The sequence below is a fragment of the Tremella mesenterica genome (assembly GCF_000271645.1).
Source record: "Tremella mesenterica DSM 1558 unplaced genomic scaffold TREMEscaffold_9, whole genome shotgun sequence".
Classification (NCBI taxonomy): Eukaryota; Fungi; Basidiomycota; class Tremellomycetes; order Tremellales; family Tremellaceae; genus Tremella; species Tremella mesenterica.
This window is the reverse complement of record NW_006711233.1, coordinates 198,694-224,393: the sequence shown is the minus strand read 5'-3', so window position 1 is coordinate 224,393 and position 25,700 is coordinate 198,694. Positions and strand designations below refer to the sequence as shown.

The following is a 25,700-nucleotide window of genomic DNA, read 5'->3' as shown; positions in this document are numbered from 1 at the left end:
CATTAGGGTACGCGCCCCTTACCTTTTTTTGGACAAAGGAGGCGATCGCGTTTGACTCGTGAATGATCAGTGATAAGGAATTCACATCATGCCACGTCACCGGCTGCCACATGAGACTGCCTCTGCGGGGTTATCCTCTGGGTCAAACTCCGTCTCTACCACTCACCCTCGAAGTGGCTACTTGGGACCTTCATATGATTGAGGTTTCAGACGATCGAATACCTACCACTTCCTTCAACATGCTCGTACTTGGGACACTCTTACACCGTTCACCCTGACGGCACTACACTACCGGAGGAAGGAAGAGTCTATCCTCCTATGCTCGGGCTGGAGAACGTCAGAGGCTCGGACATTCATTCGAAACAAAGTGGCTTGCTGGTGTGAGGTCGGAAGACAAAAGCACGAAATAGGCGTTTTATTTGGAGTTTGTAACATAGCATGTAAGTATGTTGATCTGTCACTACAACTCACGAATCACCATATAAAGTATCTGATCGTCGGGATACAACTTTCTCACATCTGCGCTGACAGTAACTCATCGACGACTTCGTGGACGTTGATGGTGTCAAGTGTCATCACCCCTGAGGTCCATGTCGGTCTGGCCAAGAGGTAATCTGAGAGATACCGTGTCGCTGAGCTTTTCTCCCCTCAGATAAACTGATCCAAACCACATCTCCGTCCCATCCTCTCGGCTATCCAGAAACATGTGGGAAGCTGAGAAGTCGACTTTGATTCTCCATCTTTCCTGTTTCCTTGATATTCTCACAATTTGTAACTCCGTCTTTATCGAAAAAGAACCAACATTGTAAACCTCCTTCGTTCAATCTACTTCCTTCCGGTTTCCCATATGGTCGAGCCGAACGCGCGAATATGTCGATCCTAAACCATCCTTTCCCCTGTCCAACCCGTCTGGCCAGCCGCCGAAGCCGCCGACGACCGAGACAAAACACCCCCTTGTCGATCTTGTAGATCATCCCGAAATACTCTCCACATCCCTGGCTCCTTAGAAAACCCGATAATCCTCCCACGTCTCCTTTCTGACCCCGTGAACTCCATACCATGATGCGTGAGAAAGACATCAGCGACTAACCATTCATCCTTTCACCCGTGTCGAGAAATAGGTCATTTCGAGAGGGGTCACCCTCTTGTCGGCTTACACTTCGAAGGCGTGGGAAAGATGACATCTGTCCTTTCACCCTTTCTTTTGAAAATGTCTAGTTTACCACGGGATGAGATCGACGGTTAGTCAGGTTGAATGGAAGTTGAGGAGAAGGGACACGGGGTTGTGAGAACGTGAGAGTGAGGAGAATGTTTTTAGAAGATAAGTAAGACGGGCGTTGATGATATGTTTATTCGACCACGAATTTTGTTCATCGTTCAGCTTCCGAATATCCGATTCCGATTCCAACTCCGACTGACTGTTATATCTCGAAAGTCAAGAGCTTTTCGTTGTCAACTAGAATATAGAAGACCTAGAAGGATTGTAGTGAGATCGCTGGACGGTTAGTTGGCTTGATAAACAAGGTGAGCGTTTGTTCTCTTGTTCTTTTTTTAGGAAGTACGTTCCTCCTTTTGTCTCGCTTTTTCTAAATGTGTCACATACTTGTTCTTGTCTCCGAGACATTTAACTTTAACACAACCCCGTGTCGCTTAATCATGTGGAAACTTCGTGTCCACGTTTCTTGGATAAACATGACAACGACCTCCACCTCCGGTTGATCAAGTTACCGTTGATACGGAGACATGTTCCTATCCAAGCTTTAATCGTTTGTGCTTTTCCGAACGGTTCACACGGCCCGAACTCCGTTATGCCGGTGCACACGTCCGTGCCCCTTCCCCTTTCTTTCCAATACGTTTTTGAACAAACGCCACACACGCCAAATTTCCCCCCTATCTATGTCCTGTGTTCTTTCTTACCTTGGCCGAAACGGCATGCAAAGAGATCTATGTTTCCTGACTTCCGTCGGGAGTTCTACCTGCGATCGAATTATCTTCCTCTCTTCTCACGTTCCTGTCCGTCGATCGTGAACCCAGGGGAACAGGAGGGTGAGAAGAGATAGGGAAAAGAAGGGAAAAAAACTCTCCGACATGTGGAAGGAAATTACCGTTTTCAGTTTAGCGTCGTCCCTGTTTGCACACGGGTCTGGAAAAGGCTTGTGGCAGTGATAGAGGCGTCTTTCCTCCTGACCATGTCTTCGCGGCGTTGCGGGGGAGACCTCGGTGAGGACGTGGGAAGAAGCAAGCGAGGAGCTGGGGAGAGGAGAAGGAGATGTGGGAGAGATACCTGCCAAGGATCCGGTCTCGGTTTTATCAACTCCATATGTGGCTTTCGGCGGAGAGGAGACGTTCAGAGAGTATTCGTCCTCCTGTTGTGCGGTGCTCCATTGAGTCGAGTTCCCAATCCCACACACCGCCGCTTATTCTCCCTGGGACTTGGCCGAAGTTCTACTTCGAATGATAAACACCGTCCGATGGGCACACAGAGAGAGTCGTCATCCTTTCTCAATCAAACTCTTTCATCATCGCCATTGCGGCATCTTTGTCTTCATCGCTGGCTTGCTCGCTCACTTTCACTGCGAGTGGACCAGTCATCGATCGTCGATTTGGTTGTAGAGTGGAGGGGGATGCTGATCATCAGCAGAAATTTTGGTTCGTTTCTAAGAATATCAGGATTGTCATACTTCTTCATCCTCAATTGAACCAATCTCTCAGAGACCGAGAGTCTCAGATTCAACGCCCCGCATAGAAACACCGTTCACTGTACGCCGGATACGCCGGAACGATCTATCTCTATCACGATCTGCACCCGACCAGAGGGAATCAAGCGAGTCATTCGTCGACGCCCTCATTATTACGGCACACACATCTCTTAGGGTCATTCATCTCGGCGATTGTCGCTCGTCGCACGCACACAATCCACACCGTACACCGGCCTTCTTTTCCTCTCCCCCACGCGCGTCTTTGCCCTCTGGCTCTTGGACAGACAGTTGCCCAGTCCGAGGGGTGACAATCAGAATTAAACGGATCAAAAGCATCCGCTCGGTCTTGGAAATTCTCCCATACGAGTTCAGAACGGATGCAAGTCATCTAGAAACATAGGGTGAGTGGCTGGGTGAATGCCCGGATCAGCTCTCTTCTCCTTTCTTCCTTCCTTGACTACAGGTAAATGTCAATTACGATACGTAGGTTGTTGCGTGCTTCTTGTCCCACGTGACCCATCGGATTAGAATACCCACAGACCCTCGCGTCTGCCATTATGCAAGTTAGGAGTGGCGAGAGAATCACAGCATCCTCCCTCCACTTTTCCCCTGACCTCTTTAGTATCTTTCAGTAGTAGATCGGACATTCAGTGAAAACCCAAAACTCTTCTTGACCTACTTCGGATTATCTCTTCAAAGTTCTCGTCCACTCGCTAATCACATAGTCGACCAATCATTACAACCGATAATCAAATATCGTCGACTCGTAACGTCGATCCGGGTTTTGTCATCTCGGCTTCCGTCATTCTGAGAACCGCAAGGCGTTTGAAATTCTGGAACGTTTTGACAGGTTATCGGTGAGTGAAGATGTGACAATCTCCTTGACGACTTTCTTCTTCTTCCTTTGATCGACGCCCCTTTGTGACTTTTGGTCACCCCTTTGACTCAATCATCCGTCACAAGTCACAACCCTCCACTCATACGGTCGTTTGTACACATGTCGCAGATCACTCCTATCTTTCCACATCGAAAACTTGTTCACAATGGATCCAAGCTGACCCTTTTTGCTCTCTTCTCCTTACAATCGACTCGTTCACTTTACACTTCTCATTCGTATTTCCAATCTACCAATCATTCTTCATCACTTTTCTTTCAACTTTCCACCCGGTTCGCTCGGTACCTCGGTTTTACCTCCACCCTGACTTGATCTCGCTCGGACCTTCTTTCCTCCTGCCCCTCATCCAAGTACTACTCTCTTGCTCTCTTGACTCCTTGTTTCTCTTACATTCAAACGCTTCACCTTGAAACACTTTAACCTTTACACTCCGACTTTAGTCTGTTCACAGATTCGTCCATCTATCAAGATCTCACAGTCATCTTCACATCCTCATCAGAACCAACCATCAAATCAAAACACCCCTCTGTTCACCATGACACAACAATCACCACCTCCACCCCATCTGGATCCACCTTTTCGAGGATACATAGAAACGACTTTCGACGCGTTGCTCGTTTTCGAAGCAGCCAGACGGGGAATGATCCCTCGGGTCACTCGTCGATTGATAGAACGTGAACGAGGGATGGTACAATCTGGCGCGGTGTTTGTGTTTGACGAACATGAAAGTGGGATCAAACGATGGACTGATGGTTTGATATGGAGTCCAAGTAGGATATTGGGCAATTTCTTGGTGAGCTTTTGGGTTTTATAATTGTCTCTTATCACCCCACTTTAGCGTCAACAGACGATCGTCGATCGTATATCAGTGACGTCTCATCTCATCTCCCGCTTCTGGTCATTGTCCGGTCGTCCAAACCATGATTCCGTTACGCGTCACCCATTGCTCAAGTCCTTACTCAAACAGTGGAAGTGATGACTAATGCTCAGGTGTATCGTGAAACGGACAAACGTGCAAACCCTCCTCCAACACCCATGTCAAACAATGCCAACTCTACATCCCCCTCTCAGACCTCTCCTGCGGGTACCCCGGGTCAGGTAGCAAGATATGACCCAAATCAAATGTCCACACCACCGCAATATGCCCCCGGAGAAGCAATGCCACCATTAGGACAAGGTGCTTTGAATCGAAATCGAAGTGCTTCCGACGCTCAAGGCATGTCTCGTCATCGAGAACGTCAACTCGTGGGGAGTTTGACCAACAGTCATAAATTCAAAGAAGGAGGACTGGTTAAAAAGGTTAGTTCATCTTATGCTTTCGTGTACGTCATCAGGGTAATTTGCTGACGTTCAGACAATGTCAGTCACTGTCAACGGTTTCGCTCAACATATGATCTCGTACTACACCTGCGAAGACGTTTTGGCTGGGAAATTACGTTGCCCATCTAGTATCCCTGAACTTGCCGCGCTCGAGATTTCGCCCGAGTATTTGCATAAGCAAAATTTTCGATTTCCCCCAATGATCGAAGTGGGACCTGACGGTGTACCACGATATCGGTGAGTTCATCTCTCACCCCTCGTGATAATCCCATCAATTATCCTGTCTATTTTCCTCCTGTTGGATCGTTGAAGGGGAAATGGCTGACGCTAAGTGGTGAACCCGAAGAACCAAGTTCGCCTCAATCACCCGTCTCTACCATCTCCATGCATTCCTCCTTCCCCCCTGGCGACATGTATGATCCATACAGTGCCCCCGTCCCCATGCAATCTCCATCTCAGCGACATCGTTCTGTAACCGTACCCATGCCCATTCCCATGCCACCTTCCGGAGGACAATACGGTGGGGGATATATGGATCAAAATATGTATCCTCCTGGTGGAAGACCGGGATCTTCAAGTTCGATCCAATCTGGAATGTCACCTCCCAATCCTATCTCTGGTCCATTACGTCCACAAAGTAGTTCCAGAAGATATGAAGCTTTCGGTCCTCCCAACGCTTCCCCACGTCAAACTTCAGGACAAATGCAAGAACACGCTAGAAGAACATCACAACAAATATATTATCCAGGACCTTCTGGACAAGGTTATGATGTTAAACCGAATATCCATCAAGGAGGATATTCATATCAACCACCTTCTACAGCTCCTGGTGCTTTTGCCGATTTTTATGGTGCTAGTCAATCTATGCCTGGTTATCCAGCACCTCCACCTCATGCAGCAGGACAACAAAGTTATTCTTGGGGTTCAAGTGCACAAAGTAGATTATTACCTACTCGACCTGAAATACCTTCCACTGCAATTTCACAAGTCAGTTCAAACCAGAACGGTCCTCAAGATGGTCAGAATCAATTTAATCCTTCACAACATTCGACTTCTGGTCCAACGACGAGTGGTCCTGTTCAAGAAAATGCTGGAGGTGGTCAATGGAATGGTCATGTTCAAGGATGGGAACATCATGGTCATCCCCCCCATCCAACACAGGGTCAGTTTGTCGGTTCTATAGGGGAAGAATGGAGACCAGGTCAAAGTTTGGCCAGTTGACATTAAATTATTTTTTCAACATCTATGTTTTGTATCAACGACCAATCATCGTACCGTCGACTACGTTATTGAATCAATACAGAAGTATTCTATCATATCGACATAACAATAACTCATCAAAAACATGATCTTGTCGTCTTTGTCTTCTCCTTTTTGGGTCATGGTCAAATTACTCTCAATCCATCCCATTGTCATTGTACCAACTCCGTGTTACCGTATCGTTGTGCTCTTAGTTCTTGTATCGGAGGTAATCATCGGAAACTTTTTGTATGTTTGTTTTAGATATGGTATGGGACTGTGGAGAAAATTTGTCTGTAACGAGCACCGAGATGCATCGTGTTGCTTTCGGATTGACTAGCACTCTGCCCTATCTTCATGTTGTCGTCTATGCGTTGTTACATATTTGCTCAACGTCGTTACAGTCTCGTGAAAAAGAAGAGGATTCCACGCGGGGTCCCACAATTCTCATTGGGCGATTGAAGAAAAACTCCATTGGCAGTGGTTTCCCCTGTCTTTTCGCTCTTCCCCTTTCCTATCTCACTTCAGGTGACCGGGTGTATCATCAATAATCTGATATTGGTCGGTCGAAGAAAGTCGCGAGATGTCCACTACTCAACCAACGTTAGACGTATACCGTTCCCTCTCCCGACAAATCAAAGTCAGTATCTCCTCCCACTTCTCCTTTCAATCCTTACCCTCATCACTTCAAGCTAATCCTCTCAAATACTCTATCCCGCTTCTCATGTACACTCGACGTCGCATTGTTATTCATTAAAGTAGCATGTACCAGAACTTACTGTACAGAAACATTTAGCTCCTTATGTACCTACGGATCAACCACCTTCTATACCCTCTTTACTCGGAATAGACCCGATCAGTTATTCTTCCCGATTAGCAGGAAAGACTCTTCCTCTCGCAACTACTGTCTCACCTATCGTTTCGAAATCTAATGTAGAATTTGGTGATGGGTCGAAATTGAGAGTAGGACAAGATAAGAGGAAGGTGTTGGATGGAGAGAAGACGGAGATGGGAGGGATTAGGAGGATGAAGAAACGAAGAGGGGGTATAAGAAAGGGAAGGGAGATACCGTATGTTGTCTTTCTATACTCGTTCTTGAGACAAGATCTTCTTGATCACTTGCTCATTCACTCTTCAAAGCCCTCATTGTCATCATATTTTTCCAGCTTGTATTCAAAAGGAATGAAGACCTGTGGAGTAAGGGGGGGTAGGGAGGTGAGAAATTCCAACAGTGAAGTTACGGGCGGTGGACTGATATGATAGATACGAATTTCTTTTACCCCTTCATTACATGCACACACATTATCTCATTTCTCTCTTTTCACTTCCTCCTCTCCCATCAACTTTTTCTCACCCCCAACCTTCTTCTTCCTCCAATGTGGGATCTTCATCCAACATACCTCTCATTCCAGCTCCATCAAACCCTCATTTTCCTAATCGACCCATTTCCAGTTTTACCCCGAACAACTCGGCGTCACCGCACAACAAAGCGACTCCGCTTAAGATGATACCTTCCAAGGAAAAAAATAACCCACTTCCCACAGGCGTGTCAACAGAAACCATTCAATCAAAACTTGTCAAAGCGGATTTTACCGGTGCCATACTCTTAATCCTCTCTTCCCGTAACCCCTCTTTGGTGGGTATAAAGGGGATAGTGATTGAAGAGACTTATGGAACGTTTCTACTCGTTCCGATTGATGGGAAAGTAAGAGTGGTACCTAAAAAAGGTAGTATGTTCCGATTTGAATTTCCCGCTTATGCTCCTTCACCCGAAAATGATTTTCCAACAAACACCATCAATTCTCATCTAACCACTTCTTCGAAACAAACGATTTCCCATCCATCGTCATCTTCTTTCATCTTGGACGAAGGGGAGACATCAGCTATGCAACGTCGGATGGGTAACGAATCCACGGAGCAGAAAAAGGAGTCGGCAGTAGCTCATGGGATAGAGATTTCAGTAAATGAATCAGTGGAGCAGACGGATATTCCATGGGAACAAAAACAAAAAGCGTTATATCAACCACCCGAAGCTGATACAATGGAACTTCATCTCTCCAACATAAATTTACCTAGAATACAAATAGACATTCTGGGTGATAATTTTTGTCATAGATCGGTAGATCGAGCAGGAAGGAAATTCCGACCTACTCAAATACCTGGAAGTGGATGGGCAGAGGAACATGTTCGTTTACCTGTGGAAGAAGGGTTTGGGGATCTTATACGAAAGTTGGAAAGGGAGGAAAGGGATAGTGGTCAGGTCAAGAGTTTGTCGAGTGATAGGAGAAATGGGAAAGAGAGGAGTAAGGTGAAAGTTGTCGGAAGGAGAAAAAGAGATAAATCAAGACGAAAAGATCCACCGGCTTGGGGAAAGTATGAACCTTTTGTTTAACCCTTTCGTAATTTCTTCCATTGCACATATAGTTGAATCTATGTCGACGCTTTCTCTGGAGCCTTGTTCGTGGCGGAGAGATGGACGGCTACAGTTGACGTTTGCGTTAAGTTAATGCACAGAATACATGTTTGAATGCAAATTTACAGATGATTGTAGATACTTTCATCTCCCCATAAACTTCAACCGGACAGATCATATCCCCCTATGGCCTCAGTGACCATTTTCAACCTCTGAGAAAGACTGGCAGTCGTTTCTTCGTTCTGACCCATGGCGAGTCTTATCAACCATGAGAAATCCGCTTGAGCAGTGAGAGGTATAGTGGTCTTTCGACGAGTGGCGAGTCGTTTTTTGGTATCATCAAAGAACTCCGCGGAGACTTTCTGAGCACGGGTGACTACGGATGTGGGGACTCCTGCCATGTGCGCGACGTCTGTTGGATCAGCAATGTTCTTTTGTCAACGAGCCATCGTGTCTCGTCTCTCACTAGCAATATCAAGAAGAGATACCTGTCAAGCACAGAATATGACCTGCAGGTATTCCAAGACCAAACCGCCCAGATCTAGGTAAGTGGTTTACAGTTTTGTACATTGATCATCCAGTCGGGTAAAAGTGGCAGAAGACGGGACGCCAGGAAGTATGTGTGATAAGATAAAGAAACAGGTAAGATAAAGAAAGAGAAATACACTCACGGGTCCCATGTGACGATTCGGCCACACCGGGGATAAGTTTGTATAAAAAGACCACTTGGAGAAGATCTTCATCCACGTGAGTCTGCATGTGCATATTTCGGATATTAGGATGATAAAGAAATTCATCCGCGAGTAAGCCGTAATGCGTCTCAAAGTCAATCACAACCTCTTATCATCTTCTCACACAGAGTGATCAGGACGAGCGAAGGAGACTTACAGCGAAGAAACCGAGAGGGAGAGTATGAGTAGCCAAATGATGTAAAACAGCCATGGCAATGGCCATACCGTCGTGTGTTGAAGTACCTCGACCGAGTTCTACATCATTAGGTTGCACCACAATGGCGGATAAGTGACATACCGTCTAGGATGACCAAAGATTTGGGTCCAGCTTCACGGAGGATCTTGCTACACTACACCGATTTCAGTATCAACACGTTTCAAAATAAATGACTCACCTCGTCCAACTCCACCTTGTAAGTACTGGCAGAGGCGAACATGTCTGAGAGTCAATGATTGAACTTGGACACTTTTGGCGGCACCAGACTTACTGTCATACGCTCCCATACGTGTTTGTATCCTATCGATGGGACTCAATGTCGCGCTGGCAGAGGGGACATAACATCCCAATTGAGCCATGATCACGGCCGATGCGGTCATACGGAGTAACGTGCTCTTCCCGGCCATGTTGGGTCCGGTGAGTAAGACTGTCCTAGGCTCCGATTTCCCTAAGCGAACGTCGTTGGCTATGAAATCCGCCCGAAGACACATGGAGGGATGACGAAGCTCTGTAAAGTCGATAAACGCTTCAGGACTGTTTATGAAGACAGGTCGACATTTGGGCTCGTCCATATTGGAAGATGCCTTGGCGAGTGACACGAGACAGTCGAGCTCCGCTACTGTTCTGTATGATCAGTTGTCGCCTTCAGCACAGACGGATATGACTTAGTAGAATCAGATCAAGGAGGCAAGTGAGAGATTTTCAGAGTGCAGGACAGATGATGTGAACAGAATCGACTCACTTGACAGCATTCAACCATTCACGACGACTTTGATCAAACTTTTGTAGCAAACGCCGAAAGAAAGTCTTCTTGGCCACACTCTGCATCTCTCTTTCCTCTTGCAGTTTTCGGATAACAGGCGTGATCTCAGAATTGTAATACCGAGACACAGTCTGTATTTATGAGTCTCTTGTCCATATGACAGTTCAAAGTGGACTGACCTTTGTCCCACTCTGCTTCCTCCAGCTCGAGGGTACTTCAACATCGGCGGCAACTTGCAACTGGTAGATCTCCTTGCCCCCTTGGTTAGAATGCCAATATGCGATCTCACCCCGGCTAACAAATCAACACGCGAAATATTCGTTTGAGGGCGATTGAGGACTCACGCGAGATGAAGTTGCTTCCTTGCTTTCTCTCGCAGTTGCTCCAGGATACCTTCTTGCTCTGCGACGTTGGCATCGGCTTGATCACACTCTCTGTCTGAGCCTTGAGTGGGTAGGATGTCGATGGTCTTCCCTGATCGATCAGCAACCCGATACCAACAGATTCGGCCGGTCAGAGACCAAAGATAAGGAAACAAACTCACCCTCTTGGACGACATGATACAGGGTGCGCATGTGCTGTAGTAGAGGATTCAGATCGGGCGCTCCACGAAGTAGGTCCGGCACTGGCGATGTGGAGAAAGATGAGGATGACGAGACAAGCGTCTTTAGCGTGCTGGAAACTGTCTGGAAGCCCTCGATGATCGTCAAAAAGTCCTTCTGTCTCATTGAACCCGCATGAGCACGGGAGACGAGTCGTTCCAAGTCGGGCAAATTCTTGAACGAAGAAGTGAACATGCCAGCAAAGTCTGGGTGATGCATTATGTCGTCGACGGCGTCAAGTCTGTTTGTCAGCGTCACCGAGGCACCCAGACTCACCTGTCATTGATTGCTCGCACCTCACACAAAGGTGCAGTGATCCACATGCGGAATAATCGTTTACCTAATGAGTCAGTCTTGGAATTCTCGCAATTTCTATTGCAAGATAACGCACCGGAAGGAGTCACGCAATTCTGAAGCAGAGACAACAAAGTACCCTCGTGACCACCTTCGTTGTTGATTAATATCTGATTTGTCAGAGTCAGAACGCAATTTGACAGTTACACTCACTTCCATATGTCCCAAAGACTGCCCATCTAAGATAAGAACCTTGCCTTCACGAGTAGGATCGAAGATAGTGAAATTGCCCTGCGAAACCAGATCTTTGTCCAAATTAAGCGAGCGCAGGTAAAATAGCATGCCACCCAAAGCTTCGATGGCGAGGGGTTCATTCAACATGGTCTTGATTGCATTAGGTAGAGTTGCTTTCATGTCTGCCAGATCACCCTCAACTTCAAAAAGCTTCCCTAGCTCCTCGAGAGTTTTTGCCACGGGATAAAATTCGACACCATCCTTGAAGTCTTGCCATAAGACATTAGGCGGTGAAATGTTTCGCAGCAAACGCAAAGTCGGGGAGGACAAGTTGCCTTTAGCGTGTAGCAACTCCTTGGGACGGATCTGACGGAATAACGTGCCCAACTTTGTTCTAAGGACGTCGTCTTCCAAGGCGGTGAGTTGGAACTCGCCAGTCGAGGCGTCGAGTACGCATACTCCATAAACAACGGTGCCGTTGGGATCTACTTGCTCCTGGCCTGATCAGCTGGAGAATCAAACAAGAGTGAAAAATGAAAGCTCTCACTTTAACAGCCACGCAGTGATTTGATTCATGGGTGGAAAGATACGCTCCATCGACGATGGTCCCGTTGGTGAAGATCTGCGCGAGCTCACGCTGCACTATCTTGTCTTCTTTCAGAGTAGAAGAGCCCTTTCCGGCGTTCCTCCTCAACTCGGCACTGAAGTCAGTCTTGAAAGGGACAGAGTGATCAAACTCACCCTATGGCCGTCTCTACTTGTTCTACTTTGCCTACCTTATAACCGTGGGCCAGGAACTTGGCGGCAAACTCATCGAAACTTTGCTCGGGCACTCCGACCTACTTCCGTGAGCGAGGTTCATCAACAGTAGGGGCTTGTCTTCACTTACCATTTGCATCTTAACTCGTTTAGTCAGCTTGAGGTCAAATTGATCATGTCCAATTTGTGCGTCTCCTTCATAAAGTTCGAAGAATTTGCCCTTTTGGAAGAAGAGAACAGTGTCGTAATGGTTCTGTTTGATCTCCCAAAACTGTCTCTCGAATGGTGTGAAACCTCTCCAATCCTCTTTGGGGATATAAAGAGTACGGCCATCGTAATCAGGGTCAGATGGTCGGCGACCCTCGGCGTCTTTGAGGTTTTCCGGAAGAAGGAACTTGTACGATTCTTCGGCGTCACGTTTGGCCTGTGTGGCTTCTATCTTCCGCTGTTCCGCAAGCGTCATGAAAGGGTTTGTACCGGACGGCCGACGGGGGTCATCGTCTGAGACAGCATTGGAAGACGATTGTTTATTGGGTAGGGGTTGTATCGAAGGTCGAGAGAGGCCGGATTTCCGCGCCTCAGCCTTCTTGGGCTTTCTGGGTGGTGGGGGAGAGGAAGCAGCTATCGAGGGTGATAGCGACACCGCAGACAAATCGTATTCCTCAGCCGCAGCCACTGACCGTCAGTATACGTCTTGACGGTCGGAGAGGAAACATACGCATAGCTTCATCGTCTCCTGAGTCGAGTTGAAAGTCATCAGAGTCAGAATCGACTTTCAAACTCTTTCTACCTCTGGACTTTTTACTAGGAGCGGAGCTACTACCCTTCTTCCTGATATCCTCACCAGAAGAAGCGTCAGAGTCTGGTTCGGTATATAACACCTTTCGTTTACTTGCACGGCGGCGCTGGGATATCAGTTAAGACATTGTCTATCCTTCGAGATACTCACCATGAGTACAGGAGAATCATCGTCCAAATCCATTCTCATTCCTGCTTCGTCCTTCTCCTCAATACGAACAACCGATTCTACAGGCTGGTTTCGAACGGGTAGCAACGAGTGCGAAGGTATCTGCTCATCCTCATCATCAATGACGAAAGAAGTCTTGAGAGGACTTTCGGCTCGTCGCTTTTGAGTGACACCTTTGCCTTGATGTATGGAGTTGACAGGTCGAGCAGTGAGGGGAGAGCTGCCCATTTCCGACGTAGGGGTTTGAAGAGTAGCAGAGATAGGTGAAGAGTTGGATGGTCCGCCAGCTGAAGAAGAGGTGGAAGGAGATTGGACAAGACCAGGAGGTACCAAGGGTTTAGACTTTGTGACGGGTTTGGAAAAGAAGCCAGCTAAAGTGGTCTGCTTATGGCTTCTGACGTTAGGCCTAGTCCACTTCTCAGTTCCAATAGACACTACTTACGCTTTACCGGCTTGAGAGTTTTGGGATTCCGACTTTGGTTTGGACATGATGATCACCACCTTCTCTACGGTCCTCACTGCTACGAGCATTCAAAGTTACTTTAGAAGGAAATTGAAGCAAAAGTCGATTGTGTCGCGTCTGCGAGAGAGAAAGTCAACGGCCAAAAGACAATCTCCGTGTTTTGCCACGTGACTTCTCACATGAAGTTGAACGCGATGTTCCGAGCCACAGGCCGCAACCGCCGGCCGAAGATCGATCGGTTTTTGATTTTTGGTTGACTGGACTCGTGTCATGTTTACGCCCGAACGCGTCGTTTGGGTCTAAAAAGGACGAGTCCCATCACATGATCCCCATCTCTTCACCAAAAGAACACACAGACGCACTATTGACGCGACGCGTGACTGTACTTACACGTCCTCATCCCATCCCCAAGGCTATATAATCCCTCCCTCATCCACCATCGACCCGCCCCTCTTCAAATCATACCAGATCCTCCCAACTCGTCCACTCTTGTCCCAATATGTCAGTAATAGAAACCCCCTCCAAAGCAGCTGCGGCCGCTCTCTCCTCCATCGATCTCAACTCGGTAAAACCCAAAGATCTCTTGTCAAAGCTCAAAGCTGTTGAACAACCTACCAAACATGTCGTCGTTGATTCCAAGTCCATCTCCACCCCCACCCCTGTTGAAGAACCCGTAGAAGATGTTCGTCAACGGTTCGTCGGTGATCTCGACTGTGAAGAGAAAGATGAACCTCTTCTCAAAGAAACCACCAGTCGTTTTGTTCTTTTCCCTATCAAGTACCGCGAGGTGAGCTGTTAGGGCAAGACTTCCGTCGAGCTGAGCTGACAATGAAGATTTGGCAAATGTACAAACAGGCTCAAGCTTCTTTCTGGACTTCAGAAGAGATCAACCTTGCTCCCGATCTACACGACTGGGAGAATAAACTCAATGATAACGAGAGATATTTCATCGAACATGTTCTTGCCTTCTTCGCTGCTGTAGGTCCACTTTCTCCAATCACTTTAAACACCCTTGCTGATATATAGTCTGATGGCATCGTCAATGAAAACCTCGTCGAACGTTTTTCTGCAGAAGTCCAAGCTGCCGAAGCTAAATGTTTCTACGGTTTTCAAATCATGATGTCAGTCGCTCTTTTCCCTTTACATATCAATCATAATGGTGATGCTGATCAAATAGGGAAAATATTCACTCCGAAACTTATTCCCTCCTTATCGATACCTATATTAAAGATGTCGACAGACGTAATTATCTCTTCGAAGCTATCGACACCATTCCCTGTATCCGCAAGAAAGCAGATTGGGCACTCCGATGGATAACCGACACTCGTTCCACGTTCGCCGAACGTCTCATCGCTTTCGCAGCTGTTGAAGGTATTTTCTTTTCCGGTTCATTCGCTTCAATCTTTTGGCTCAAGAAAAGAGGTCTTATGCCCGGCCTCACTTTCTCCAACGAATTGATCTCTCGTGATGAAGGTTTACATACCGATTTCGCTTGTCTACTTTTCACCCATTTACGACGTAGACCTCATCCTTCTACAGTGGAGAAGATCATTCGTGAAGCAGTTAAAATCGAACAAGAATTCTTGACTGATGCTCTACCCGTTTCTCTCATCGGAATGAACGCAAAACTCATGTGTCAATATATCGAATTTGTCGCCGATAGACTTCTCGTTGCTCTGGGTAATGATAAAATTTGGAACGTTTCAAACCCTTTCGACTTTATGGAGATGATTTCTCTTCAAGGGAAAGCCAACTTTTTCGAATCACGAGTATCGGCTTATTCTAAATCGGGTGTCAACCAAAGTGTCGGTTCGACGACGGATCATCAAGCTGTCAAGAAAGGTTTCTCGCTGGACGATGACTTTTAATGGGTGGAGATTGGATGGAAGTGGGAAGAGAGATCTAATTTTCTTGGTAGTAGCTTGGACTTGATCGGGCGATGTGATGGAGTTTGTATTGGTCAACACAGACCAAGGATACTTTATGCGATATAGAATGTGGGTCGCATAAAAGTATGCCATGAACATGCATTGTATCGTATCAATATATACTGATCAAGATGCATACTAACTTACTCAAACTCTTCTCCATGTTGTCCCACAGACACATGTCCTCTTCCATCTTGCCCCACAGGCCCGAACCCCATCCGACGTTCTGGGAGACTTTCAACACTACGATCGTCTCTGGTTCGTATCTTCGGTGTGACCCTCCCTGCGGTGGAAGGTGGGGGTGGCATAGCGGTTCGTCCAACAGCAACGGCAGTGATGGGTGAAGGAGGTGCATTCCTTCTCGCTCTGTCCTGACCTGTTTCGCTGGCAGTGACATTTGTAGCGTGAGCTGAGACATGTGAATGAGTGGTGGTAAATGAGTCTGATGAATTGGACGATACTCCATGTGATCCGTGTTCGAAACTACGATGTTGCGAGGGATTGGGAATGTGAAGATGATCCGCCATACTTCTTCTCCTGAACAACCCTCCCACCAGCTTCTTGAGTAATCTACCATGCTCATGGTCTCCTTTGGAGCTACTGTTTCCCTCCATCGTCGTAGTAGTCGAGGCAAGGTTCCTCTGGGCGGGACTGTGTGGACGAGCGGAAGTTGAAGAAGCAGACGTATTGGTAGATGCTGAGGCGGTGCTTGTATCTAGCTGGGGTGCAGCAGGTTGTGGGTCGTTTGTCCTAAGACTTACCGTACGTCCCCGAGGGGAGCGCACCCGACGAAGAGATGACCTAGAGGAGGGTATGGAGGAAGAAGAAGCTTCAGATGCAGGAGAAATGTGATCCGCTCGTGGTGAGTCTATGTCCATCTTCGCTGCCTTGTCGGAATGTCGGGATCTTTTGGATCTGGCTCGTGTCGATGAGACGATATGAGGTGAAGTTTGGGAGTTGGAGGTGGAGATGGAGCTCGATGAAGATTGAGGGATGTCACCAAATGATGGACCATTATTTCCTTCGGTCATGTCATGATCAATCTCAATCTCATGTTGTTCTTCTCGTTCTGGCTCTAACGATGTTGACGAAGTACTGCCAGCGGGCGAAGAAGGCTTGCTGGCTGATCGAGGGAATGCGTAAAAGGGTGATACGGCGGGAGGAGGAGCTTGAATGTAACCACCGTGTGAGCGGATGAGAGAGGAGTAATAACGTTGAAGAAGATCAGGAGTACACTGAAGATCAGTGAGAACCGAATATACCATCTTCCCACCGGACAAAAGAGAGTCTTCATGTGGCAACCGCGTGTTTCATCGGAAGAAGGCTCGGTAATACATAATCCTCAGAAGGAAAAAGAAGTATCAAGATCGATGGAATTCGTCGACATCGCGAGGCAAGACTTACGCAAAGATTCCACTTTGTCACTCTAAGAAATTCCCTCTCCAACCCGTTGAGCTCCTGCATCTTGATACCTCCCACTCTGGCATAATGAGAGTTGGTACAGAAGACATCACATTGAGCCTTGCTACCCACACAGATACCGGCGATAAGGAACCGATGGACAGTAAGGGAAGAAAGAGTGAAGCTGGGTAGGTTAAGACAGGTGGTATCGATGTAGGCTAGCAGAGATAAGAGTGGGATCGGCTTTCATAAGTCAGCGTCGATCTTAAACGGACAGATGGACCTCGATGCCGCGTCGCACCATTCCCTACCCGTAATCGGCATGTAATGTGAGGTAGATTATCTCAGATGAATCCTTTCCTTGAGAAAAGTTTAAGGGACAGATATCACCCGGAGGTAGGTATGGAAGGGTGGATAAAACTCACCTCCATATTGGTATATTTGACAATCCGTCTCAGATAATCCACTACGGAAATCGTTGGCGGCGCCCTGGAATGGAACCTCGTCAAAGAGTCTGGAGTCAAGAGGACCTGATCATTATGGGCAATGAGAAGGTTGAGCATGTGAGAGATGAGTATAACGAGGATATCGATAGGACAATCGATGAATGCCCAAGGTAAGACCGGTAAATTCCCTTCTCCATTTTCACCAGACCCAATCGATGTTTTCGTCGTCCCTGAGGTTGAAGAAGATGAAGGAGCTGCATTCGAAGGTAATGATGATACAGATGGCGCTGCATCGTGAGGTGCGAGGGGAACAGGTTGAGAGGAGGTCATGGATGGAAAGGAGCTACATGAGGGAATGAAACAAGGAATTAGGAAGGCAATGAGATCGCTCCTTTATCCGGTAATGTGGATATGCCGGGAGGATTTACCAACTGTTTCAAAGTGGAAATCTTTCCAACAATACTGAATGAACGATATTGGCAGCTCTTGAGATTTCGAAGATGTCAGTCAGGAATGAAGAGTTGAAGAAGTGAGAGAGGGAGAGAGAGGGTGATGGTTGTTGGTCGAGGTAAAGTATCGGGCACGTGCGAAGTTGAATGTGGCAGGTGGCGAATGTGGCACAATAGCAGTCAATGCATATGAAGGATACAAAGTCCTAATCAGTCTTCCAATACCTTGACAGTCCACACAGCAGTAAATCCATCCGTGACGTTTTGTCCTACGAGTTGTACTTCGGGATAATGATTGATCTTTGCTGTAAAGATTCAGTCGAGCTATCATACCTCGTCGAATAGGAAACTCACTACGGTTCAAACTGAACAACCCAGATACGTATTCCACCGTTGTATTGTAAGACCAACCACCGTATCGCATCACACCACTGATTGACCTTCCGTTTGACAAGTATGATGGATCAATAGATGTACCTGTAGCATTCCCAGAAACCTCATCCCTCATCTTTCAGTCTTCACAGACCTGATTTACCTCTAGAGAAACTCACCGTCCAATATCATACCTGTGAACTCAGCAAACACCCTCTTAACCAAAAGTCACTCACCCGTTGATGGCAATATTGTGATTGTAATACATGTCTTGCTCCATTGAAGCACTGTTTATTAGTTTTCAGTTACCAATCACTCTTCATGAGCCATAGACTCACCTCAGAAACCAAGCTCCACTGCAAGTCATTCAGCCTGAATGGCAATGTCCCGGATGAAAGTGCGCCTACCTCGTTTCCTGTTTGAAAACCCGAATGTGAGTTCCACCGAAAATAGTCTCGAGGCATGTTCCCAGATATGGGTCCCCAAAGTACATATATCTTAAAATAGCTTTCTGAGTTTCTGTCATCAGTCTCATCTACCACTTTGAACTTACGATTTCCTTGACCATCTCCAAGATCTGCAGTTTGTACATCCCCCATATGAAGTCCAAGACATTCTGGTCCATAATTGACACTCATGAGAAAATTATACATCCCTCCATCGTTCATACTTTCTTTTAAGACCCTGGGAGATGATTCATTTGAAATGATAATATTGATAGGTTCTCTTTCTCCTAGGGGGATGGTATGAAGGACATTCTATCTCATTATTTCTGATTCTTTATGGAGTGACTCACGGTTAGAAGTGAACCACCCGTCAAAGCCGGATTATCATATCCTACAGCTTTGACAACAACCAGAATTCCCAGCCATAACAAAGATGAAATCATGACATGTTCACGTTGAAGAAGAAACAAGTACATACATGAGAGACATGAGAATGTAATACGTTGTCATGGAAACGTTCCTTTGTACCCTCACAACATTCATGGTCAAAAGAAGTTCACGGGGTAATTTCCATACATCTAAGGAGACTACCCTAAATTGTTCACTATTGTTTTCCTCGGATCCGGTCCTTTTTCAGGTTTACGACTAGACAGAAGATACACAGCTACAACTACCAATACACAGAGAAGAACAGTTGCTTCATGCCAATTATCTCCAGAAGGGGTTTCCGTGACTATTCACCTCAGCATCAACTTCACGTTGAGGATACGACTCACCTGTCATTACGGCAAGCGGCGGAGGTGGTGGTGGTTTAATTACTCGTCGAATCGTTCTCCCTCCTGGTCCTTGCTGACATGCTGAGTATCAGCGTCAGTTCAAATCGGAAGAACAGATAGGGGACTCACTTTGAACGTTAACGGATCCAGACGGTCCGGAACAACCACCATGATTACCGGCCAATTGAGCCATCTGAGCGGCATACATTTGTTGTTGTTGTTGAGCCATTTGTTGCATCATCATCTGATTGATAAGAAGCAGCTGTAAGGGATCCATGCTTCCTCCTGAAGGGATTTGTTGAGGGTTGGAAGGTTGCATAGGTGCTCTAACATAATCAGAACCCATACTTCTCCAATAGGGGAAAGATGACTTACTGTTGAGTATTTTGATAGGAATATTGATACGAAATTGGTGGAGGTTGTGGGTGTTGATATCCACCGTAGGGATATGAGTGAGCTTGATCTTGTGGCCCACGTCCAGCTTCAGGTTCGGGATATTGTTGTTGTCGCCCTTGTTGTGGATCCTTCGCCGCATACTGATTCCACCAATCCCACCATGGATCCACTTTTTCCGGTGTGGCCTCTATTGCCTCCTGTTTTTCAACTGGTTGCACACTTGTCCAATCAGGATGAGGATACCATGGTATTTGTTCTCCTCCAACATTCTCGTACATTTCGTGTAAGTCGGGATGACCAAGATGCTCCGGATCCCACCCCCCTTCTATCCCCTCAGCGGGCCAGGTCTGAGGAGGGAGTTGTTGACTATGGTGAAAGTGTTTCTCTCCTTCTGACCCTTGTTCCGCAGTGTGGAAAGAATCCGTTGTTGAAGCGTCTTCGGAAGGAGTATGTGAGGTCGACCAAGCTTCCCAATCTTGTTCCGTCCACGTTTGCCATCCACCCTCAGGACTTTCCGTCAGCCGAAGAGTCCTATCGAGAATAGTAGACGGGAACTCACTTGGGAAACGCACCGGGCATCTGGTCCGGGAGTTTTGTCATGTTGTCATAGATAACCAAATGGATTGGTCATGGATAGAAGAGAGAGTTGATCGAGATGTAGGTATGGTGAAAGGCGATTCAAGTACCCGTTAGGGAGATTAGGGGGGAAAGAGAAAGGATGTGGAAAAGGAAGGATTTTCAAAGTCGTTGTTTCATCCTTCCTCAATCAGCTCCACCTGTATCACCTTTGAGATTTGAATCCTGCCAGTAGCATTAACTATTTCTCATTCTGTATCAGAACATAAGAATTTGAACGTATGAAGCCATGAGGGAAGAAACACAAAAAACACGAAGAACACCAACGATAGAGTCATCCACTACAATCTGTCCGTGATGTCATTCATGATGAACGTAACATCGAACATCACTACCCATTCCATCCAGTCACAGCAGGAACCAACAAATGTCCCAATGGACCCGCGAATCTTCTAGCTAACGGTACGTCCGCTTTCCCAACACTATAACAAAACCTTCTATAATCAGGTTTCACGATCTTTCCATATTTTGGCATCCCATATCCGTGAGATAGAGGGATAACACTTTCCCATCCGAATAAAGGTTCAGGACCCATACCGAAGTTATGGAGTGGCATGGCAGGTGCGGCATAGTGAGGGTACGTTCCTGCCATATGAGGTTGGATGGGACCAGGAGTGATTGAGGGGAACATAGTCGGTCCATTGAACATGGGGAAGCTTGGGATCGGGGGTGCGGGTTGGTAAGAAGGAAAAGAACGAAGATGTTGGGTTTCATAAGGACCGGGATATGAAGGAAGAGGCTGGAGATGTTGAGGAACATCCGCTACAGGGTGAGGATGTGGGGTTGTCATAATTCGACCAGGTGGGTTTTGAGGAAGAGGAGGTTGATGTGAATGTGACGATGGACCGTGCGACTTTCTAGATGATTTGTTTTGTCGTTTTTTACCCTTGTCATCTTGACGTGAACAGTGTGGACAGATATTCGCTGAAGGAGAAGAGTTGACAGAGGTAATTTTAGACATATGAGTTGTTTGTGTGATATCTGAATCCGAGGTCGTAGTTCGAGGACGGTTCTTCATCTTCATCGACCTGAATGAGTCTCCCTTGACTTGCGGAGTTCAGGGATACAAACCGTAAAGAATCGTATCTTCTTGAGTGACGGCGGTAAGACTAGTGATAGATATTGAGAATCAGTTGAACTGGTTGAAGGTAAGATATGAGAGAAGACCACTTGAGGGGTGAGACAAGTGGCAAAAGAAAATCCTCCATTGAAAACTCACATCCTTTGATGATTTCACCCCTCATTCTCCTTGATCGCCCAGAATTTTTCCACATCGTCCGAGCCCGAAGCTTATACACTACCATCCAGAGATTCGTGAGAAGGTTTATAGTTGAACTAGTCAACCATGCATCTTCTCAAATTACTTCCGATGACGTTTCCTCTGTCACCAATATTGTCCCATCATATATCCGTATGGATTCCTCCAATCACCCATTCCCATCCCCATTCCCATTCCTAGACCTCCCCATCCCATTCCCATTCCCAATCCTAATCCCATACCTAACCCTAGTCCTGGACCAAACAAAGGTGGGAAACCATAAGCGAAAGGATTCATACTTCCCTGTATATGAAGAGGGAAAGAAGATATGCAAGGTCCTGCTGGGGTAGGTAAGAGGGGTTGACCAGCCAAGTACATGATTTGGATTTTGGTTTACGAGCTGTTTTTGTGGGGGTTGCACCGTTGAGTGGCAGGATGAATGCTGTGGGTTGATAGGTGTTCATCGTATTCTGAAGAGTGATCGTCCTTGTACAGCTCTTGGAAGGGGATTCAGAGGTGAGTACTGAGAAACGCGAGATGAGGGATGAGGGATGAGGGATGAGGGATGAGGGATGAGGGATGAGGATTGAGAGAGCTTTGTGAAGGAGAGAAACTCACGGATTTCTACGCCGTTGGTCACAGGTGGTCAGGAAGTGATCAGTGTGTGAACGCTGAGTGTTGAAAATGAAGTAATTACGAGAATATTGAAGTTGTGTTAAGAGTCGTTATTGAAAGCCTGAAAGTTATAGTTCGCCCGTTGAATCCTGTAGAATCATCAAGACAATCCAAGAAACCGCCTCCTTTCTTCTTTCTTCTTTCTTACCCAAGGCAGCCTTTGACTACCAATCCTCCAGGGATTATCTCTCTTGTTTCCTCAGGGCGTTCACCGATGAGGAAAGAAAATAGCACAATGATCTGTAAAGGGAGAAAACCATAGTGAAATGAAGACAATTCAACAAAACCTGTTATGATAATAAGCATACATTCTCGCAATTGATGCCTACATTTTTGATAATTGCAACATAAATGTCCCAATCCCTATGAAACCCCTATATCTCCCTTTGGAAGATTGTCATCCTTTTTTAAGATTCTTCTTACTAATTTGCCCTTTCCTAAGATGGTCCCGCCACCAAGATGAAAACACCGAGACTATGCTTTCCAAACGGTTGGAATGACACCGACCAAATTATCCAGCTTCTGGCTCTTCTACCAACACCTGTCCTAAGACGCTTCCTATCTGTTTTCCCGGACTAAGTCTTCGTCCTCCACTCGCCGATCTACCCCTACTTCCTTCTCTCCCTTGTTGAGAGTTTCCTCGATTTCCACCAGATCCACCAGTAACACTAGATCTCGTGCGTCCTCTAGGAACTTCAAAGTAATCGCTGGAACGGATATCGTACATTGGTGAAGAATCAGGTCTGACACTTCCTGATTGACCTCTGACCGCTGGAGAAGGGAAAGGGCCAGACATGTTCATTGATCTTCGAGGATTGATTTCCGGAAAAGGTCCAGTTTGTTTTGATGTATATCCTGGTTGAGAATAAGGATTTATGACGGGTGGTGATGGTACATCTGGGTCTGCATCATGAAAAGAAATAGTTCGATTTGCTGATGTCCTACGAGTATTTATGACTGTGGCTTGATTTCCGATCGATGTTGAATTAGGATCAGATTCATTTAGATCGATTAATGAATCATCACCTTCCACTCCGTTATTGATTCGAACACTTGATCCGGCGGAATCTCGATGTCCAGCTATAACATCTGTCGCGACCGTTTCGGGTAGATAACCAAGTCGAATGGATTCCCCTTCTGTACCAGTACCTGACGCCCAAGAATCTTCGTAATCGGATAAACCTTCCACCATACTCTTTTGTCGCTGTGCAGCATTATGTTTTTTACTTCGTAGACTCGATATACTCAGGTCCCCACGATGTCGATTGGGAGCTTGTTTGTATTGTACCACACCCCCAGCACCCCATTTATGTCGAAGCCAAAACCACCACGCACAGAACAGACCAGCAGCGACGAGGAAGAATCCCAAGACGGAAACGACGGCTGGGACAACTGCTTTCGAGGCAGAATGTGAGCTGGAAGAACCAGGAGAAGATGATGGTGATAAGGGACTGGAAGGAGAGGTTGTTTGATGATTTGCCGATATAGAAGAGAGGGATTGATGAAGACTCCGGACAGCGTAAAATTCTTGTGAGGCGAGTGAAGCATTTGTGAGAGAGACAAGTCCGACGCTGGGTTGCCAAACCGTGGTGCGCATCGTGTCAGGATATTGGAATATTGAATAGACGTTTTTGAGGAAAGAGCTACCTAAGATGCTGACAAGTCAGCAGTTGTTGGGCTTGATATAGACCGCACTCACAAATCTCCGGTGCTACCTAAAGTGGAGGAGTATTGTATGGCCCCTATGCACGTTTGCTGAGATGGATCTGCAGAATCCGCCCAGCTCATGTCCAGAGGATGGACCGAATACTCAGTCTCGGCGAAAGTGAAAGTGAGAGCGAGTTGCTGCGTGCAAGGTAGACGGTCTAGAATCTATAAGCTCGATTTTCAAAGGTGAATGGAGAGAAACTTACATATCCCATCAGAGCTCGCCTGAATCCCATAAATCGAGTAGATGGAATCGGCAAAAGGTTTGTATCCCACCAGAATCTGCACACCACCAGAATCAAGCACTGCCAGAGGGGTGGATTTCGATGTATCAACCTGGCTAGCCCCAAGCGTCACGGTAGTGACTTGTCCACCCAACCCATGTTGGGGATCGCTCCAAGTTGTGGCCGTTATACTCTGTAACTGGATTCTCCAATGCGTGTAGCCTGTCACACCGAGCTGAGGCTGGGCGACAATAGGAGAGGAGGGAGGAGAACACGGCTTGGGGCAATACGTATCGAAAGTGGTGCCGATTCCCAAAAACGAGCTGGTCCGGACATCTTCTCTGCGTTCAAGGGACAAAGAAAATAAGCGTTCGGTAGGGGCCGCACTACCGAGACCGAAAAGATTATCGAGGAAAGTAGCACCATCGGCAGATGAACCAGTGGTCCCTGGAATTTGTTTGAGGATGAATGAATTAGCAGGAACTGAGTGTCAGTCCAACACATCCGTCACATGATCGCGTGACTTACGCGCCAGGCCGAGAACACCTGAAAAAGCCCCTCCACTGAGATCTTCCTGTGTGACTGTTTGCGCGGCCACTGATTGTTAGCTGACTATGATCGAACGATCTCAGAGGAAAGAGGACGAACCGAAAGCTTGGTATCCGATGGTAAAGTTTCCCAATGCCATTTCCTCCCAAAAGATCTCGCCCGAGACAGCTCCAGACTCGTATGTCCAATTCACACTCTGACCAGAATCCAACGAGAGCGAAGTGTTGAATAATGCAGGAGCAGAAGCGCAATCAGAGGAAGTACAAAGATCTGAAGCAACCCACTGACGATTAGTATTGTGGATGTCAGTTTAAGGGAGGGAACTTACAAGATCCGAAGAACCCAAATCCACTTGTAAAGACATCATTTGCAAATCATCGCCGTCCCAATCTGGGTTTTTCCTCTTTGCTCGTCTTGAATCTACTTGTCCAGTATGTCCCATACCCATTTGGATCTTGTAAACAGCCTCAGATTCCGAGTCTCCTCCTAAAGTGATGTTGACAAACACGCCCGGTACGTAAACTGTTGATGATGGTTTGGCTGTATCTGTAGTCTTCGTACGAGTTGTCCATGGCAAAGAAGATTTTGATGAAGAAGATGAACTAGATGATGACGTGTCGGAAGAAGATGAGTCGTACGAGGATGAATCATTTGATGATATAGAAGAAGACGGATAAGCGGCAGAAGGAGAAGGAGAACCTGTGAGAAGTGGTGCATATGTTGATGATGTGGATGAGGAATCATTTGAAGATATAGTTCCTAATGTGGTAGAGGTTGTAGATATAGAAGAAGATAATGTGTTGGATGTATCTTGTCTTTTATCAAGTCGACCATATTTCGA

The 25,700-nt window shown here is 46.7% G+C and overlaps 10 protein-coding genes across 10 annotated transcripts; 3 read left to right on the top strand and 7 right to left on the bottom strand.

The window, feature by feature from the left end:
• Window positions 1-565: 565 nt before the first annotated feature.
• On the bottom strand, window positions 566-1,061 carry TREMEDRAFT_63755 (uncharacterized protein; the record flags this gene model as incomplete). Its single annotated transcript, XM_007006075.1, has 2 exons — window positions 566-726; window positions 767-1,061. 2 exons carry the CDS (start codon window positions 1,059-1,061, stop codon window positions 566-568), a joined length of 456 nt encoding a protein of 151 aa, XP_007006137.1.
• A 1,622-nt stretch (window positions 1,062-2,683) lies between these two features.
• Window positions 2,684-6,483, top strand: TREMEDRAFT_74332 (uncharacterized protein). The gene is made up of 6 exons (XM_007006198.1): window positions 2,684-3,100; window positions 3,425-3,556; window positions 4,035-4,387; window positions 4,585-4,893; window positions 4,949-5,151; window positions 5,247-6,483. The coding sequence occupies exons 3-6, from the start codon at window positions 4,130-4,132 to the stop codon at window positions 6,133-6,135; spliced, it is 1,659 nt and encodes a 552-aa protein (XP_007006260.1). The 5' UTR covers window positions 2,684-3,100; window positions 3,425-3,556; window positions 4,035-4,129; the 3' UTR covers window positions 6,136-6,483.
• Window positions 6,484-6,736: 253 nt separating this feature from the next.
• Window positions 6,737-8,545, top strand: TREMEDRAFT_63752 (uncharacterized protein; the record flags this gene model as incomplete). The annotated part of the gene is made up of 3 exons (XM_007006074.1): window positions 6,737-6,793; window positions 6,940-7,223; window positions 7,417-8,545. 3 exons carry the CDS (start codon window positions 6,737-6,739, stop codon window positions 8,543-8,545), a joined length of 1,470 nt encoding a protein of 489 aa, XP_007006136.1.
• Window positions 8,546-8,654: 109 nt separating this feature from the next.
• On the bottom strand, window positions 8,655-12,644 carry TREMEDRAFT_40008 (uncharacterized protein). Its single transcript, XM_007005973.1, has 16 exons — window positions 12,297-12,644; window positions 12,149-12,246; window positions 11,955-12,108; window positions 11,387-11,902; window positions 11,271-11,343; window positions 11,156-11,219; window positions 10,822-11,120; window positions 10,622-10,751; window positions 10,457-10,571; window positions 10,257-10,408; window positions 9,786-10,138; window positions 9,693-9,736; window positions 9,596-9,647; window positions 9,455-9,552; window positions 9,238-9,385; window positions 8,655-8,978 (listed from the first exon to the last, which is right to left on the bottom strand). The coding sequence occupies exons 1-16, from the start codon at window positions 12,627-12,629 to the stop codon at window positions 8,728-8,730; spliced, it is 2,880 nt and encodes a 959-aa protein (XP_007006035.1). The 5' UTR covers window positions 12,630-12,644; the 3' UTR covers window positions 8,655-8,727.
• A 176-nt stretch (window positions 12,645-12,820) lies between these two features.
• Window positions 12,821-13,677, bottom strand: TREMEDRAFT_57371 (uncharacterized protein; the record flags this gene model as incomplete). Its single annotated transcript, XM_007006044.1, has 4 exons — window positions 13,576-13,677; window positions 13,116-13,524; window positions 12,885-13,071; window positions 12,821-12,841 (listed from the first exon to the last, which is right to left on the bottom strand). Coding segments are annotated over exons 1-3 (542 nt in total), but the record flags the coding sequence as incomplete, so codon positions are not given.
• Window positions 13,678-14,095: 418 nt separating this feature from the next.
• TREMEDRAFT_44873 (uncharacterized protein) lies at window positions 14,096-15,641 on the top strand (the record flags this gene model as incomplete). Its single annotated transcript, XM_007006009.1, has 4 exons — window positions 14,096-14,383; window positions 14,431-14,574; window positions 14,623-14,717; window positions 14,774-15,641. 4 exons carry the CDS (start codon window positions 14,096-14,098, stop codon window positions 15,462-15,464), a joined length of 1,218 nt encoding a protein of 405 aa, XP_007006071.1. The 3' UTR covers window positions 15,465-15,641.
• On the bottom strand, window positions 15,602-17,878 carry TREMEDRAFT_74329 (uncharacterized protein). Its single transcript, XM_007006197.1, has 4 exons — window positions 17,351-17,878; window positions 16,929-17,168; window positions 16,286-16,759; window positions 15,602-16,243 (listed from the first exon to the last, which is right to left on the bottom strand). Exons 1-4 carry the CDS (start codon window positions 17,699-17,701, stop codon window positions 15,668-15,670), a joined length of 1,641 nt encoding a protein of 546 aa, XP_007006259.1. The 5' UTR covers window positions 17,702-17,878; the 3' UTR covers window positions 15,602-15,667.
• A 152-nt stretch (window positions 17,879-18,030) lies between these two features.
• On the bottom strand, window positions 18,031-19,081 carry TREMEDRAFT_32868 (uncharacterized protein; the record flags this gene model as incomplete). The annotated part of the gene is made up of 8 exons (XM_007005933.1): window positions 18,031-18,125; window positions 18,175-18,323; window positions 18,372-18,386; window positions 18,429-18,479; window positions 18,531-18,548; window positions 18,600-18,711; window positions 18,746-18,950; window positions 18,989-19,081. The coding sequence occupies 8 exons, from the start codon at window positions 19,079-19,081 to the stop codon at window positions 18,031-18,033; spliced, it is 738 nt and encodes a 245-aa protein (XP_007005995.1).
• Window positions 19,082-20,777: 1,696 nt separating this feature from the next.
• TREMEDRAFT_63747 (uncharacterized protein) lies at window positions 20,778-22,082 on the bottom strand (the record flags this gene model as incomplete). The annotated part of the gene is made up of 3 exons (XM_007006073.1): window positions 20,778-21,370; window positions 21,666-21,781; window positions 21,835-22,082. The coding sequence occupies 3 exons, from the start codon at window positions 22,080-22,082 to the stop codon at window positions 20,778-20,780; spliced, it is 957 nt and encodes a 318-aa protein (XP_007006135.1).
• A 589-nt stretch (window positions 22,083-22,671) lies between these two features.
• TREMEDRAFT_39997 (uncharacterized protein) lies at window positions 22,672-25,307 on the bottom strand (the record flags this gene model as incomplete). The annotated part of the gene is made up of 6 exons (XM_007005972.1): window positions 22,672-24,034; window positions 24,079-24,244; window positions 24,293-24,793; window positions 24,839-24,907; window positions 24,959-25,142; window positions 25,188-25,307. The coding sequence occupies 6 exons, from the start codon at window positions 25,305-25,307 to the stop codon at window positions 22,891-22,893; spliced, it is 2,184 nt and encodes a 727-aa protein (XP_007006034.1). The 3' UTR covers window positions 22,672-22,890.
• Window positions 25,308-25,700: the final 393 nt, after the last annotated feature.